The sequence below is a fragment of the Malus sylvestris genome, chromosome 11, assembly GCF_916048215.2.
Source record: "Malus sylvestris chromosome 11, drMalSylv7.2, whole genome shotgun sequence".
Classification (NCBI taxonomy): domain Eukaryota; kingdom Viridiplantae; phylum Streptophyta; class Magnoliopsida; order Rosales; family Rosaceae; genus Malus; species Malus sylvestris.
In genome coordinates, this window is record NC_062270.1 from 1834148 (window position 1) to 1851222 (window position 17075).

At 38.0% G+C, this 17075-nt stretch overlaps 3 protein-coding genes across 9 annotated transcripts; all 3 read left to right on the plus strand.

The window, feature by feature from the left end:
* Positions 1-378: 378 nt before the first annotated feature.
* Positions 379-4942, plus strand: LOC126589254 (uncharacterized). Its single transcript, XM_050254493.1, has 8 exons — positions 379-834; positions 1613-1722; positions 2314-2370; positions 2465-2764; positions 2984-3225; positions 3529-3835; positions 3927-4200; positions 4388-4942. Exons 1-8 carry the CDS (start codon positions 409-411, stop codon positions 4640-4642), a joined length of 1971 nt encoding a protein of 656 aa, XP_050110450.1. The 5' UTR covers positions 379-408; the 3' UTR covers positions 4643-4942.
* A 536-nt stretch (positions 4943-5478) lies between these two features.
* Positions 5479-12562, plus strand: LOC126589256 (octanoyltransferase LIP2, mitochondrial-like). Of its 6 annotated transcripts, none has more exons than XM_050254501.1 (8): positions 7062-7210; positions 9193-9492; positions 9684-9754; positions 10064-10131; positions 10654-11179; positions 11668-11733; positions 11877-12170; positions 12271-12562. In XM_050254501.1, exons 2-8 carry the CDS (start codon positions 9199-9201, stop codon positions 12314-12316), a joined length of 1365 nt encoding a protein of 454 aa, XP_050110458.1. In that variant the 5' UTR covers positions 7062-7210; positions 9193-9198; the 3' UTR covers positions 12317-12562. The 6 variants fall into 6 exon arrangements, with proteins under 6 accessions (XP_050110464.1, XP_050110463.1, XP_050110461.1 ...); XM_050254502.1 differs by having other exon boundaries at positions 7077-7210; positions 9235-9492; XM_050254503.1 differs by lacking the exon at positions 12271-12562 and having other exon boundaries at positions 11885-12089.
* Positions 12563-12694: 132 nt separating this feature from the next.
* On the plus strand, positions 12695-16406 carry LOC126589262 (uncharacterized). 2 transcript variants are annotated; one of them, XM_050254516.1, is made up of 4 exons: positions 12695-13674; positions 14193-14251; positions 14593-14660; positions 15846-16406. In XM_050254516.1, the coding sequence occupies exons 1-4, from the start codon at positions 13501-13503 to the stop codon at positions 16163-16165; spliced, it is 621 nt and encodes a 206-aa protein (XP_050110473.1). In that variant the 5' UTR covers positions 12695-13500; the 3' UTR covers positions 16166-16406. The 2 variants fall into 2 exon arrangements, with proteins under 2 accessions (XP_050110473.1, XP_050110474.1); XM_050254517.1 differs by having other exon boundaries at positions 15849-16406.
* Positions 16407-17075: the final 669 nt, after the last annotated feature.

The following is a 17075-nucleotide window of genomic DNA, read 5'->3' on the forward strand; positions in this document are numbered from 1 at the left end:
TAAAATGCAAAATGAAAATTATCTATGTTCTGTTAAAGTAAGAGTCGTGACCTAAGAGAGTTTAGACGGATGTCTAGGCAGATCTAAAAGTTTTTTTTTTAATTTTTAAACGCCTATTAATTAAAGGAAAACTAATGAAAATGACTTGAAAACTTTGAGTTTAAACGATAAGGACAAAATAAAGGATAAAGTGAATAGTACCATGATTGACTTTTTAGTATAAAAATATGATTTTTCGTTAAAATGAACAGTAATAAGAACTTTTCATTAAAGTTCACGTAAATTAATCGAATGATGCCAATCACTTAACGAGACCTATGTGGCGCTAGTCGAAAATTTTTAGAACAATGGTTATATCAATTTTACTCATATTTTATTTAGATAGACGAAAAAGCCCGACAGAAGAAAATGCAAATCCTTTCGCATTTCTCCTCTAAAGCCTCCTCCACACTCTCCTCACTTTCCCTCCCACGCCTCTCTCTATCTACCGCCCTCAACTTCCGCCGTCGCCCTTCCAAATTCCCATTTTACCCCTCCAACAACTTTGGAATTCCCAGGCTGCCCCTCCTCGCATGCAGCCTCAGCTCCGGCCGCAGCCAACAGCAAGCTCCCATGGACTCACCCCCGCCGGAGGCCACCGCCGCGTCGGTCGACTCCGTGACGCACGATTTGCAGAATCAGAGCTTGGCCGGCGATGAGAAGATTCGCAAGAGCGAGAGCAATGGTGTAAGTAACACTCAGAGGGTTAGGTTGAAGCTCGAAGATCTAAATTGGGACAACTCTTTTACCAGAGAGCTACCTGGCGATCCCCGGACTGATACGATTCCACGAGAGGTTAGCTTTGATTTTTTCTGTGTATTAGGAATTGGGTTATTTTCTGTTTGGTTGCTGAGAAAGTGAAGGAAAAAGGAAAGTGTATCGTACATGTGGGGTGTGTGTTTGCTACTAGCTCAAGGCTTCCACTTGCATTTTTTATTTGTGCCAACTCGGAAAAGTTGTTAAATTTAATCATAAATTCTTTGAAAATTGTAGTTACTCAATCGAGAAGTGGCCAAGTGATTTACGATTTTTGATTGTGAATTGGGTTCTGTTTGGTTGCTGAGAAAGTGGAGAAAAACCAAAAGAAAATGAAACATATGTGGCGTGTATGTTTGTGTACTCGTTAAAGGCTTTCACTTGCGCTATTGTTTCGTCCCCAAATTGGAAAAAGTTGTTAAATTTATACATAACTGCTTAGAAATTTGTACTTACTCAATCTAGAAATTTGTACTTGCTCATTCAAGAAATTGCTGAGTGGCTTACAGTTTGAGTGTTGTTAGTTGGGTTAGCTTGATTTGGCTATGGAACTGTGCCATTGATAGTTTGATTGTGATTTGATTTCTTGCTTTGAGCTCCAGTTTGATGATAACTAGCTGAGGGGGGGTGTTATGTTGTGATTAGAATCGTGAAAGACAGATAGATCCTTATCGCCATAATTTGGCTATGGAACTGTGCTATTGATAGGCTTGATTGTGATAGATCTCTTGCTCTGAGCTATACTTTGAACTTTTTTCTAGCTGAGGGGGTGTTATGTTGCAATTTGATGTTATGCATTCTGCGTTTTGATTATCAGGTGTTGCATGCTTGTTATACAAAAGTGTCCCCGTCAGCTGAAGTCGAAAATCCTCAGCTTGTTGCATGGTCAGAATCCGTCGCCGAGTTTCTTGATTTGGATCCTAAAGAGTGAGTATTTGTTTCTTGTGCTCCTGGGAAGTGTTAATGCTTTTCTAGAACATGGATGAGAAAATAAACTTCATCTTAAGAGTGAGTTTAGTAGAATAAGAAAGAGGGAAAGATTGTGTTTGACAGCATGTATTATGGATAATGGTTTTGATGGTCCTTTGATGTTCGAATGTGGACCTGTTTTCACCTGTGCACAAGAACCTTGTGATTAGCACTTTAGGAAATTAGATCATTGTGTAAATAACATGACCTACTATTATAACTCATATGTGGAAATATGGTAAATTGGTCTCCAGATATTTATACATATGGAGTCACCACATTTTCACATGGTTTGTCAAGATTCCTGTTATTGATAGAAATTTCCTTTTCTTCGAGTGCTGATATTTTCCTGAGATTATTGTTTCCTATGCACATGTGTTTTTCATCTTGTATATCAGATGATTGCTTTGGTTTACTGCTGTGCCTTGAACCATTGACTGATATACCATAGTACTTCACTTTGATGAATGATGCACGAGTACATATGTTTTGCACGTGTGGTATGCCATGTTTCATGGGACTAATTTGCCACCTCGTTTGGAGTTACAGATTTGAAAGGCCAGACTTCCCTCTTTTATTCTCTGGGGCGTCTCCTTTAGTGGGATCGTAAGTGCTTCTCTGAATATTATGTAAGGAGATTCAAATTTGGGCTTTGTTGTCTTTTTTTCATGCAGCCTGGATGGATGCTTTATTTATGCAGGTTGCCTTATGCTCAATGCTATGGTGGACATCAATTCGGCATGTGGGCTGGGCAGTTGGGAGATGGGCGGGCTATTACTCTTGGGGAAGTTCTTAATTCTAAGTCTGAGAGATGGGAACTTCAGCTTAAAGGTGCTGGGAAGACTCCTTACAGTCGGTTTGCAGATGGCCTTGCTGTGCTTCGCAGTAGCATCCGGGAATTCCTCTGCAGTGAAGCAATTCATAATCTTGGAATTCCAACAACTCGAGCTCTCTGTCTTGTGACCACAGGAAAATTTGTCACGCGTGACATGTTCTATGAGTATGTTAATTAGATTTCTATGCAATTGAGTAGTTTTCTACCCAATCATGTTTTACTGTGAGAACCATACACACCATTTTGTTTTTTGAGATATATTAGCCTTGTTGGTTTGATCTTATGTTAAACTATCACTCTCTTGCTTGAAAAGGAATAAATTTTAGGAATATATGTTTCTCATGTTCTCTTATGAAAAGAAATTCCTCATGTCGTCATTTGCAGTGGCAATCCAAAAGAGGAGCCCGGTGCAATTGTTTGCAGGGTTTCTCCATCATTTCTGCGTTTTGGGTCGTACCAAATACACGCCGCTAGAGAAAAAGAGGACCTTGAAATTGTTCGTACTCTTGCAGACTATGCCATTAGGCATCACTTTCCTCATATAGAGAACATGAGTAGAAGCGAGAGTTTATCTTTCAACACAGGCAATGAAGAAGTTCTTGATCTGACATCTAACAAGTATGCAGGTAATTGTTTTTCTAATTTTCCTTTAGAGTAAAGGTGCTGGTGTCATTGTGGATCACAGAATGTGATGATTTGATGCATTGCCAGTTTCTATCTGGCTTATATAGTTTTTAGTGATAGATTTGTTAGTGCAAGATTTCTGCCAATGTGGTTACTACTATTGAGATTTTTATACTGAACCTTGGTCTTTTCTCTCATCTACCCTTGCTGCCACTCCGAAAATAGTTTCTGATAGAAGTTTTACACTCGGGCATACCTAATGAGCTTTTTTTCTGAACTTTCTCCGATCATGGTTTTTTTAACAGCTTGGGTGGTGGAGGTTGCTGAGCGTACTGCTTCCTTGGTTGCCAGATGGCAGGGGGTTGGTTTTACTCACGGTGTGTTGAACACTGACAATATGAGCATTTTGGGTCTTACCATTGATTATGGTCCTTTTGGATTTCTGGATGCATTTGATCCAAGTTACACACCAAATACCACGGATCTTCCTGGGAGGAGATATTGTTTTGCAAATCAGCCTGATATTGGCTTGTGGAATATTGCACAATTCACTAGAACTCTTGTAGCTGCCAAGTTGATAGATGATAAGGAGGCGAATTATGCAATGGAAAGGTAATTGTCATTCCTACACCTTTATCCTAATTAAATGTATGTTGAAGTAGGAGTTACCTAAATTTTTTATTTTTCGGGGGATCATTTACAGATATGGAACCAAATTCATGGATGACTATCAAGCTATAATGACCAAAAAACTTGGTCTCCCCAAGTACATTAAACAGCTGATCAGTAAACTTCTTAATAACATGGCTATCGACAAAGTGGATTACACAAACTTTTTTCGGTTGCTATCCAATATCAAAGCTGATCCTAACATTCCCGAAGAGGAGTTGTTGAACCCACTAAAAGCTGTTCTATTAGATATTGGGCAGGAGCGAAAGGAGGCATGGATCAGCTGGGTGAAAATCTACATAGAGGAGGTACGCTGAACTCTGGTTTTCTTATGATTTCTATCTCGGAAAAGTATATTGGTTTGCTACCAACATTGTATTCATTATAAAAATTGTTTTGCTCAGAAGATGTATTTAACTCGTCCAGTGCCTAGTCTCATCAAAAGCAACATATATCATATGATTTTCTCACACATTATGGTTGTTGCTTGCACAGCTGGCCTCTAGCGGCATCTCAGATGAGGAGAGGAAGGCATCAATGAATGCGGTGAACCCTAAATATGTTCTTAGAAACTACTTGTGCCAGAGTGCCATCGATGCAGCTGAACAAGGTGATTTTGAGGAGGTTCGGAGGGTGCTTAAAGTAATGGAACGACCATATGATGAGCAACCGGGAATGGAGAAATACGCTCGCTTGCCCCCTGCGTGGGCTTATAGACCTGGAGTTTGCATGCTGTCCTGCTCTTCATGAGTATGGTTATCTGATTACCATGTTATATAGATGGCACAAAGAGATTTTTGTTTTGTTTTTCCTCGACAGTTTTATCGTTCGTCATGTCATAGTAAGTTATCGTATATAATAGTCAGATTCGGATTTTTGTTCTCCGTCGTTTACATCGGACGATAAAATAAAGTGACGATGTTGTACGATTCATGTTTCTATACAATTGATACAGCTTATTGAAATGCAAGAAAAACCAGCTCAAAGGGAACATGTTCCTGAAAGATTGGCTATGAGTTTTTCAATAGGAAAGAACTATTGAAGCTACAATTTGTATTGGTGTCTGAGTTCAAATTTCATGATCGGCAGTTACTAAATCAACCATAAACTTAAAAGCGGAATAAACTTCCTCGATCGAGATTTGAGACTATTGCGAAGCGGCTGGTGCTTGTAGCTCAAGCGGTTAAGAGTTAAGAACAGTTATTTTATCTGTACTTTTGTATTCTAATCTCCCGAGCATGGATACTTTCTAAGAATGCGTATTCTTGCTCATACTGATTTTTGACCAAGCATGCGTTTATTAACACACCAGGAGTAAAGAAAATAAGTGAGTTTCATATCAAAACCGGTTATCCCTTAAGAAAAAAACATGTATGATTGCTTGTTGGGAAGTGCTTTTAAAATGATCAAAAGCACATTTTGTGAAAATGTTTTTAGAACCGTTTTATAGTTAAAACACAAGTGAATCCTGAAAAATTACTTGAAATGCTTCATGAAAGAGGGAGTATTTAAGTGCTTTTAGATCCTAAAAGCATTTTCTGATAAAAACAGTTTTAGTCATTTTAATAGCAATTACAGACGATAAACATGCCAATACGCACAAGTAAAACGCTGCGTTCAACTTTAGCAGATTAGATTGCGCGAAGTGCTGTCACAGCCAGCAAAGTCCGGGTCCCTCTGAACCACCCTCTCTCTTTTCTCTGCAGTGACTGGTTCAGCTTTCGTAAGACTCTTAATTTTGTTCTTTTTATTGCTTGAATCAATGAATCAACGCTTAACATTCGATGCCCATTAACTGTTAGATGAAATGCTTCTTTGAACTTTGTATCATTGGTATTTGGTAGTGTAAATTTTGAATCTTTTGCTACATTGAATCTGTGAGCTCAAGCTTAACATTTAATGCCCATCAACTGTTTGATGAAATGCCGCTTACACAATGGCCTTTGAAGCGTATTGGGTTTAATCCAGTTTGCATTTTGGTTGTAGCTCTATCCAAATTGAGCTGCCATGGCACCCCAATTGTCAAGCTTTAGTCTGTCTGTGTATGTTTAAACAGGAATTCTATGTGCGGAGAACGGACTGTATTAATATTCTGGGAAATGCATCGAAAACCATCACGAATTTCCGTTTATAGCGCCAAACTTCGAGTGATTTAAATTTATTTCTCCAGTATCTTACAATGTGCCAACACTTATTCCCCCATTTATAGAAAAGTAGAGAACAAGTTTGCTCAAATTCGTATATCATCTCTTCAGTAAACTCTGAAGTTCTTGTCTTTTCACTTTTCTTTGGAAAACTTATATCATGCCTTATCAGCTTATACCTGGAAGTTGAGTTCTTGTCGACTTATATCATGCATTAACTGTAAAGTTCGTGACTTGGAGTGATTGCTCTTTGTCCCGAGTGACTTCACCCTTCTCTTGGTTTATTCTGATCTATGAATTTGTAACATGCCAATCATTTCTTTAGAGTCTATATACATCATGTGATATGAAGTTGGAACAAGTTATGTTGAGTTAATTCCGTGCGATGATAAAACTAAGATGCATAATTGGTTATACAGTGGTTTGCAGGAAATGAGGGTTTCACGAAATCTTGAGGTCTTGAAAATGGGCACTATCAGCTATCTGGAAGCACTTAAGCTGCAGGAAAAGCTGGTAGCTGATAGAAAAAGTCATAACATTCCAGATACCCTTGTGACCCTGCAACATCCACCTACGTATACCCTTGGCAAACGACGAACCGATCACAATCTGTTGATTCCGGAGACTGAACTCAAAAGAATAGGAGCTGAACTGTACTACACACAAAGAGGAGGAGACATTACATTTCATGGTCCACATCAAGCCATCCTGTATCCCATTATTGCTCTTCATGATATGGGGCTTGGTGCTCGTAAATATGTGGAGAAACTTGAGTCGACTATGATTGGCTTGGCGTCTCTGTATGGCGTGAAAGCTTGCCCTGGAAATAAATGTGAAACGGGGGTTTGGGTTGGAGAGAGAAAAATCGGAGCCATTGGTGTACAGATTTCGTATGGAGTGACCTCTGATGGGTTGGCATTCAACATTGATCCATATTTGAGCTACTTTAAGCATATTGTGCCTTGTGGAATTGCAAATAAAGACATTACATCATTGAGAAGGGAGATGGGCTTGGTGCTGCCTACGGAAGATGTAGTTCTGGACCAGTTGATTTCTTGTTTTGCAAGCCAATTTGGTTATGGTGATCTTGTATGGAAGGATGCTGCTTCAGTATCGTCAGACAATGGGGAAACTGAATGAGGTTACAAATGTATGCCAAAGATGATTAAACGATGTAAGTGTTATACTCTTCCATTCATTTGTTTGTTGAAACAATTGATTTGAAAATTGCTGGATTTGTATATCTTGCTTAAAATTACGTAATTTCTGACATAAATGTATTCACTAAATCTTTAACCATAACAAGACTTTAATTAATATTCTTTGAAAAACTGAGTTATTGATTAATTAAATAAAAGATTTAATTTTGAAAAATCTTCAATGCGTTTGAAAAGAACACGCCTTAGACTTAACAGAAATTGTACCTCAATAGTCGAACTACAATGGTAGACTACTAAAGGAAATACCATGTCAATTCAAGGAGCAAATGATGCATCGAGACATTTTCCAGACCAAACGAAGCAAGTAAGGGTGCTCAAGGGACAGAACTAGCATAACATTAGACATTGAGGATTTCAATGGTTAAAATACTTACCATATTTGGAAGTTAGTTGCACAATAACCTGAAACTCCAAACTTAACCTTCAACCCTGCATAAACATATAAAAATGGAAATGTACTGCAACTGCTGAGTTACTAATGCTAACCGTTGACAACCATTCAGTTTAACTCTACCATTGGTTTAAGGGATCCATGATCATACATGTATGTATGTTCTGAATAATGTAAATTTCCTTACTTCTAATGAAATAAAACACCGACGAATGCGGCTAAATTAGGCAGATAGTAACATGTGTGTAATAGTTTTCCATGTGCCACACGTTTTACACAATACAGGTCCTATATCTGAACCACTAACTCAAAAGTTCCAAACGAAAATTCCACTGGAGTCACTTGTGCTAGTAATGGATCCATGTGGCACATGGAAAACTATTACACACTTGTTACTATCTGCCTAATTTAGCTGCATTCGTAGGTGTTTTATTTTATTAGAAGTAAGGAAATTTACATTATTCAGCACATACATACAGGTATGATCATGGATCCCTTAAACTAGTGGTAGAGTTAAACTGAATGGTTGTCAGCGGTTAGCATTAGTAACTCAGCAGTTGCAGTACATTTCCATTTTTATATGTTTATGCAGGGTTGAAGGTTGAGTTTGGAGTTTTAGGTTATTGTGCAACTAACGTCCAAATATGGTAAGTATTTTAACTGGTTTTTTAACCATCGAAATCCTCAATGTCTAATGTTCTGCTAGTTCTGTCACTTGAGCACCCTTACTTGCTTCGTTTGGTCTGGAAAATGTCTCGACGCGTCATTAGCTCTTTGAATTGACATGGTATTTCTTTTAGTAGTCTGCTATTGAGGTACAATTGTTGTTAAGTCTAAGGTGTGTTCTTTTCAAACGCATTGTAGATTTTTCAGAATTAAATCTTTTATTTAATTAATCAATAACTCAGTTTTTCAAAGAACATTAATTAAAGTCTTGTTATGGTTAAAGATTTAGTGAATACATTTATGTCAGAAATTACATAATTTTCAGCACATATTGTATCTCAAAACTGTGTTTTATATCAAACAAAATTCTTCCATTTTAACATGAGTCTGGAACGTGTGGCTTTATCTACCTTTTTTGCTAATGCACTTGTTCACTTTTAGCATACTTTGTTTATTGCTGAGTTTTTGCTGTCACCATTTTTCAGATTATTGCTGTACTTGTCAGTGTGTTAATTATTTACGAAATTGGAAAATCTTACTCCAGGTCCCAAATTCTTGACAATGAAAAGCGAACTCTAAGTACTACAGTTTGACCATTCACTATGATTATATGAAAAACACTATCTAATCTGGTCATCTCTTGTACACGGCATCTATATGAAGCATAACTGGAAATAAAGATAGTTCTACACGTGTAGTAAATGCGTTTCAGTAATGTACACGTTACTAATGAACAAGAAAATCCGCTGGTTACATTGATTTTCACCAACTCTTCCTGAGGAATATATACCCTAACCCTCGTAGTATTCGCCCTGTAGAATTCCTCAGCAAACTTCAGTCTTAGCTCTAATTTCTTGCTTTTCCTTTGAAATTTCCTAGATAAAGATGAGAATTCAAAATAGCCGGTCAAATTTCTCTCAGATGACTCCACCTGACACCACACCTGCGGCTGCTCATCTTCGTTCACAACATGGTTCAGATGATCGCTTTGTAGTTGAAGAAGAGAATCGGCGCATTGGATGGTCCAGCTATACAAAAAAAGAATTCCCTGCTCAAGTTTCAAGTAAGGATCAATTGCATGATGAGTTGGAAGCAGCAAGCAGTACAGAAATTGGGCCTTTGAACTGTCTTGATAAGGGGAAAGATGTGAAACATTGCATGCAAATGAATACAAATCTGGTAATTAATCTTTTACTCATCCTTTCATTTTCACTTTAGGAATTTGCGATTTGTTGATTTTGCTGAAGATCAATTTTGTTATTGTTTAATTAGTGTATTCTTGTTCAAGCTTCATCACACTTGAGAAGTTAAGAGCAACTAAGATCCTTTCATTTACAAAAGGTATGATATAAATGTTATTTTGCATTTAGGCCTCAGAAGGGCAGAGTGAAGGAGAAGCAGATAAAGGGAAACAATTTACTGCATGTGCTGGTTCTCAGGGGTAACTATTTCTTGTCCTTTCTCATCTCTTGAACCTGTTGAATTTATATTCGCCATTTATTCATTCTAATTGGGAAATATGGATTCTTTTCTAATCTGCAATTTTGAGATCTGTGATGAATACATAGTTATTTTACACATCCCTTTTCACATTCTCTTGTGATGGAACATAAATTCCAGATCTGTTTATTTATAATTTAAATAGTCATAAATTGATGGCGAAAGTAAAATTTTCCATTTACTCATTGATTTCTATGCAGAAGTGCAACTTGTGATCTATAAAATTGAAATAACTATGGTTTTGCTGCAGGGGTGGAGAAGGCGTAACTTCTCCAGTTACAGCTGGGATCGCTCGTCCTTTTTCTTTTTCCCACCTAGGTAAGCTACTCTTAAATTAGATTCCTCATGGAGACCAAGTCTTGAGGGTAATTTTTCAGTGAATTTCTTGTTGATTTAAGAGATTTGTCATATCAGTTCTTATGATTGGGTTGAATTGAAAGGAATCCCAGTACTAGGCGTTCACTGTGGAGTACATGATTATACATCTAATATATAGAGTCATATGATGCTAGCATATGGGAAATGTAATGATAGCTAAAGCCATCTTGTGTGTGTAATTACTAGGTAAACATGAGGTTTTCTATTTTCTTACATCAGTCGGCATGTGATGTATTTCAGCTCGATTGTTCTTGTTGCATTTATAGTTTATATAGGTATCAATCGAAATCGATTATAACCCTTAGAGGTGACATGTGCAAGGGACTAACAGAAAAGGTTCTGAGACCGAAGCTGCATTTCTTTACATGTCTTTTTGGCTCTAAGATTTTCTTGTTTCGTTGACATGGAAAATTTGTTGTTCTAACTTTATATATTGAATTATTGATTGATGTTCTGAATCAGGTAACAAACTTCCGTTTAAGAAAAGAAGACCTTATAACTACACAGAGACTGAAGTAGAGATGGAAAGAGAGAAAGTAGAAGATGGATTGCTAGAAGTAAAAGTGGAAGATGCGGTAATGGAAGCAAAAGAAAGATGGGTGCCTGTAGAAGTTGAAACGGAAAATCAGTTAGCAGAAGTTAAGGAAGATGAGCCAAAAGAAGTGAAGGCTGATGATGCAACAGCTGACAAGGAAGATGAATCACTCGAGGAGGGGGAACTGAGAGAGGAAACTGAGGAGGAGACAAAAAAAATGGGTGGGCATGAACTCTTCAATGAAGATGAAGATTACCAGAGGACTCAGAGCATTATCCGCACTGTTACCTGTGGGTCGTATGTACCTCATCTGGCCATTGATGAGAACCAGGAGGACAGCAAGAAAGAAGAACTTGGTCTAGAAGAGACAGCAGGTGAACCAATTGAGAAGCCAAGAAGGGGAAGGAAGAGGCGCAGATCTGGTGCTAGCTCTAGCAGCGATGAGCCTCGTCAGTAAGTACCCCGGATGAATACAAAATACTCCCATTAATGCTTTCTATCATGAAAAATGGTATGACTTTCACTGCTATGGATGTTCTGTTTTTCCCCTGATGGTTCACAGAGCTGATGTTCTTGACCTTTTCTTTGATGGACTCATATGTAGGTATAGAATTGCCACATAAAGTTCTTCCAATCCTTTAAGAGAGTCTGGAAAGAGCTCATATATAATATCATCTATGGTTTTATCTACTGCAATGCGTTCACTTAAGGACATTGTTGTATTTTCAAATATACTGAGACATAGAGTAAATTTTGAAATGCAAAGGCGACCATGTATATCCATGAGATGTTCACTTGCTCCTTCATCTCCGTCCATTTAATTATATTTGCTCATGATACTCTCACGATGTGTTTGTGCATCTACAAAAACATGGTCATCTATGTGTATGGTTTTCTAGTGGGTTTGGAGAAAATTAATAAATCTGACCATGAACACACAGGGGAAGGCGAGAACTAAAGAGAGGAAGGGCAAAGAGGATGCAAGATCCAGTTGAGGCAAATCAAGGGTATATTCGCATCCCTCCCTCCCCCTATGTTCTCTATGTGTGTGTGTTTGAACATGTGTTTCGGATCCAATTTATGTGTGTTGTGTGCATGCATATATCCTCTGCCCGTGGACATAATAAACAACAATACTTTTGCTATGAAGGTGTGTAGATATTGCCCCAAGAAGAGGTCGCTCCAAGGGGGATACAGAGGCATCATTTCATTCATACAATAGGTACCCAAGAAGAGGTCGTTACAAGAAGGACACAGAAGAGTCCTTTTCTTCAAACAAAAGGAAGCCAAGAAGGGGTCGCTCCAAGAGGAGCACAGAGGAATCACCTCATTCAAACACTAGGCACTCTCTCGATACAGAGGAATCGTCGTCTTCAAACAATAGGAAGACAAGAAGGGGTCACCCCAAGAGGAGCACAGAGGAATCACCTGATTCAAACAATAGGTACTCTCTCTCTCTCTCTCTCTTTCTCTTTTTCTCTCTCTTTCTCTCTCTCTTTCTCTCTGCGGGTTAGAAATCTGTGGCTAAAAATTTAATAAAACAGGAATGCTGAAATGCCAAAGCCTAAGAGGGGAGGCCAAAGAGGGTGAAGGATTAACCAGCCAGCCAGTTAATGTAAAACGTAGGGACTCCGATGTCTTATATCATTATAAGACTTTGGTAGAGTTTCTCTTGTAATAAATGACTCCATAGTCTGCAAGTATATTTCTATGCCTTAAAACTTTTAGGATTTATGTTTTATGGTCTATAACAGAAGAGACCAAAGTGAAAGCTGAAAACTTGTATTTGTAGTGCATATTTACCAATGTGTCAATGCAATATGCTATTATCAATTATCTCGCCATCCTGATTATAAAAGTAACAAAATATTGTTGGTGGGAATTTAATGCATCTCCTTCAGTTTCGTTTTGTTATCATTGACAGATTGTCCTGCCTCACATTTTTCAGTTTCATTTGTATACCTGTGACCTATGATACATGGTAGGCATAGATCAAAACAATGTTTTTGAGTATATCGGGATATTCATATAACCAAAAAACAAATAAAAAATGAAAACTTCTATATTTTTTATATCCTGAATATATTCAAGGACATTTTTTTTCCCAGAAAATTAGCATCGTGTCAGTTATATATCCATGTACATTTTTTCCAGCAAAAGCATTACTAATCGACAGGTCTTCTTTGTGTAAGCAATCTTGTGTTTACCTGTATGGCCAATTTAGGCATCAAAATTGTTTAGTTTTGCTGCATTGAACTCTTGTATGACTTGTCCTTTGTTTTCTGCATAGACATTTTCATTGAAACAGCCTGATTTTCTTACAGGGAAGTTACATGCTATCCTTATTAGGTTACCTAATATGTAGAATTGCCATTTCATATGAAATTTATGACCATATCTGCTACGATTTTCTTCTATGTTCTCAATGGAAATTAGAAATATCAAAATTTAATGACATCTAGTCTCACATTTAATTTTTAGTCTTTTACTCTTTACGGGTTGAGGGGCACCATGCGACCTAGTAAGGTGAGAGCCAGGCGTCAGACCATCCACCAGGTGTAAGTCATGGAGAAATTTTTGCTTAAAATGCAGTCTAATAAGTCTAATCTTTCTGTTTCTTTCTGTCTGTATGTGAGTTTCTAGGTCTTTCCCTTTTACTCATCTCTTGCTAGACATTGATTTTTCCTTCAGATTCATTAGTTGAAACAACGATCTTTGAGGAATTGAGTGTATACAACGAGATCATATTTTGGTACTCTTGGATAATTTTGAAAATGAGAATCAGGGGCAGACGGATCGTCAAACCACCTCCTCCTCAAACTAGCTCAGTTGGTTCATCAGAAGATCCCCCAGCACAGCAAGATGAGCAAGAGGTTTCATCATTGCCCTTCAATGGTGCTATTTTTCTGTCCTACCAAAGATATCTGCATGATCAGTCCATTAAAGAGGTAAAGAGGGGTTCAGGATGTGCAAATCTGTTGTGATTTTGAGTTATTTTTATGTTAATTGAATAAACCAAAGATCGAATCATAGGTAAAGAGAGGATTCAGGATGCGAAATCCATTGCGATTTAAATTTAGTTTTGTTAATTGAATAAACCTAACATCAAATCAGAGGTAAAGAAGGATTCAGTATGTGCAAACCATTGCGATTTTAAGTTCTTTTTTATGTTAATTGTTTTCTACTACCTCCTACTGCCTCTCCAATTTTATTCACTGGTTCTACAATTCATCGGTCTTTGGAATCTCAGATCTAGGTATAACTCTAAAATTCTAAATCAAAATCCACTCAGTTTGTTGTTATCATGCAACAAATTCTGCTCCACAATCCCAGATCTAGGTATCCTTGCCTACATCTTTAGATCCAGGCAACGCTATATTTTCTGAAGTTCGGGCTGGTGTAACACCCGTAGTCTCATCTGTTTTTTGTTACTATGCACTAATTCTGTTCCACATCTTTTTTATAGAACACTGCTGGATGTGTATCTGAAGATAAGGTGATCTCAGATTCCTGTGCTGCTCAAAGGTAAGTTATTTTCTTTATGTAATTATGTGGATTAATTGAGCAGGGCAACGTCCCCATGGTTTGTAGGCTTGAAGTTGACAGGAGACACAGTATCGTCATCTTTCATGTGTCCATCTGATTTAATAAAAGTAAAGGGGGTCATCTCTACTCAATGTGTTTCATAAAGTATCAAAATAAGGTTCCTGCGTACTCATTCAATACGCACCTAAAATTTAAATTGCATAAGTAGTAAATTCAAACTGATACTTTGAAGGAAACTAGTTGTTTTATCGTGATTGTGAGAACATTTGAATCACTGTGTACACATTATTAAATGGATTTCCTTTTTGGTGATCATAAAGGAGGGGAAACATCTCAAATGCAGCTGTACCTGCCCAACAGAATGTAATCGTCATATCTTCTGATGATGGTACGCCTTTTTCACTTTCTTTAAAGAGTTCAAATAATGGTTATCAGGAAATTAATAAATTTTGTATCAAGCACTATTGATATAAAGTATGCTTTTGGGAACATCTTTGTACAAAATTCTCAATGCAGAGAAGATTAATGACTTGTAAACTAGGTGAACTTGTCTGCGTCATTTAATAGCATTATAAAGAAATATGATAGAGGTCGCACTTGGTGCGATGGCAAGTGCCTTCGCCCATGAGCGGTAGGTCTTGGGTTCGAGACTTGGGAGCAGCCTCTTCATAAAATGGGGGTAAGGCTAGCCGACATTCACCTCTCCCAGACCCTGCGTAAAGCGGGAGCCTTGTGCACTGGGTACGACCTTATAAAGAAATATGATAATTCTTCGGAATATTGAAAAGAAATTCTTCAGATTATCGAAAACTGTTTTTCTTTTTCTTTCTTTCTCTGAAACCCTTCAAAGCATCAGTTAGCTCCTCCAAAGAATAGCCTACCCGCCATCAGTACTATTTTTAGCATTCCTTTTTAGGATATTCTCAAAATGCAACAGCCAAAAAGAAAGCCATGTCGTTGGGAAACTTCCACAACCCGCCACGAACCAGCGTATATATGTTACAATGGTGATTTGCAAATCAGGTTAGATACAGATTTCCTTAGCTCCCATAGTAAAAGAAGCATGGAAATAAAGGTCAGATATGATATCTTATTCAATGGATGAACTTTGTCAAGAAAACACATTTTATTGATATTTAAGCCTTTTCCCAACGTATCGTTTCTGTTCTAATAACTTTGCTTAGTCTTGAGGGGGAAGATATTTGGTGTTGGCTTGCTTTGTACTTCATGACGTTCACGTATTATAATACCATCTCACCATTTTCATATATGGAAATGATTTTGTGGATCAAATATGCATATTACCAGACTACTTAGTGTCTTTGCTAATAATAATGATGCATATAGATGGTCCGCCTATTCTTCTTCTAGAGTTTTGTTCTTGCTTTATTATGTGTCATCCACTCGATACTTATTTAAGAAGTAAATACTTTAGCTTCTTGTGATCTGATTCTCAAAGGCCGCGAGATGTGAAATTGCAAGAAAATTAGCCTTAGCGTTTGTTGTTATTATTAGGTTCTGTTTCGTCGTATGCCGTTTCTTATTGGATTCTTAATTTATTAACATGGAAAAGCAGATGAACCTGCACTGAGGAACGAGAAGGTAGACACGGATGAAGTTACCAGCAGAAGGATTCGCAGGAGAATGGACAGCAGGGATGTCAATATGGGAAGATCGAACTGCGCACACAATGAGATGACTCAGGCGGGACATGCACGCGTACGCACCTCAGGTGTGGCAAGAGCTAGGGGCATGCACAGCCTTATGCGCAACCTGAACCTAATGCCTTCTCGTCCCAGATTTGAAGAGGAGCTCATTAAGAACGTTAATGGTGAGGCAAAGAATGCGCAAAGGAAAAGGTTCAGGCTTCTGAGCGAATTCTATGGTGTTTAGAAAAAGCTTGAGGCAGTGAGGAACCTCATTTGGACTAGAGCAATGGTTTTCTGAGTTGCATGTTTTTCCGTTTCCTAGTGTTGTTGTTTCCGTCTTAGTTTTTTGAGGAGGTTTGGGCTGTTAAACTAAAACAATGCTTTTCTGAGTTTCATGTTTTTCGATTTCGTAGAGTCATCGTTTGTCTGAGATTTGTTAAAATTTGGTTTTCTGATTTGGACTTGAATTTCATACCATGATTCTATGCACGAGTGTTCAATCTTGAGTGACCTCCACATGACTTGGAGCTTGCTCTACCTTTACCTCATCTCTTACCTTCCTCTGCAGTATCGAATATGGGTCAAGTGGTAGGCAATGTCCAACCTGGTACGAAATGGCTGGCCCGACCTGATGAGATGAAATGGCATATCAGCCTTGTCTTGATCTATACGGGCTTCGAATGCTCGTCGAACCATGCCTGAAACCGGTGATATCTCAGCTCGGCCTCCGGTGTTTTACCCTAACGATGTATATCATACAAGTTTAAAAACTTTAGTTAGTACTTAGTTTTTGGTGAATACATAAATGAACAGAGATGTTTGGCATTTTTCAAGAGTCTATCACTTGAAGACTTGGTAGTTTTTGTTTGATCATGGAAGTCTATTTTCCAAGTTTTCCCCAGTTATGTCCTACTCCTGCCCCACTGAAAACATGAACTTCAGCTTTGACACCACCTCTATCCGTCCTCTAATTTGCATTTACTTTTCACATTTTCCGGCTTCGATGGAAGGTAAAGTGAAGACGGGATTCAAACTCTGATCTCGAACGCAAAGGTAAATGCTTTCAATTCAACCACCCGAAATTGAAGTCTTCTTACCAATCTTTGAATTTTGCTGCTTGTCCTTTGTTCTGGTAGGCTTGAATGGTCAGCAAA

What these genes read in the sequence shown, in the direction of transcription:
- LOC126589254 (XM_050254493.1), top strand. Translation starts at nt 409, where the DNA reads ATGCAAATCCTTTCGCATTTCTCCTCTAAAGCCTCCTCCACACTCTCC. An exon ending in CTTGATTTGGATCCTAAAGA is followed by an intron (nt 1,723 to 2,313) that starts GTGAGTATTTGT and finishes TTGGAGTTACAG; the next exon opens with ATTTGAAAGGCCAGACTTCC. An exon ending in GCGTCTCCTTTAGTGGGATC is followed by an intron (nt 2,371 to 2,464) that starts GTAAGTGCTTCT and finishes TTATTTATGCAG; the next exon opens with GTTGCCTTATGCTCAATGCT.
- LOC126589256 (XM_050254501.1), top strand. Translation starts at nt 9,199, where the DNA reads ATGAGAATTCAAAATAGCCGGTCAAATTTCTCTCAGATGACTCCACCT. An exon ending in CCAGTTGAGGCAAATCAAGG is followed by an intron (nt 11,734 to 11,876) that starts GTATATTCGCAT and finishes TTTGCTATGAAG; the next exon opens with GTGTGTAGATATTGCCCCAA. An exon ending in TCACCTGATTCAAACAATAG is followed by an intron (nt 12,171 to 12,270) that starts GTACTCTCTCTC and finishes TTAATAAAACAG; the next exon opens with GAATGCTGAAATGCCAAAGC.
- LOC126589262 (XM_050254516.1), top strand. Translation starts at nt 13,501, where the DNA reads ATGAGAATCAGGGGCAGACGGATCGTCAAACCACCTCCTCCTCAAACT. An exon ending in ATGATCAGTCCATTAAAGAG is followed by an intron (nt 13,675 to 14,192) that starts GTAAAGAGGGGT and finishes TCTTTTTTATAG; the next exon opens with AACACTGCTGGATGTGTATC. An exon ending in GATTCCTGTGCTGCTCAAAG is followed by an intron (nt 14,252 to 14,592) that starts GTAAGTTATTTT and finishes GTGATCATAAAG; the next exon opens with GAGGGGAAACATCTCAAATG.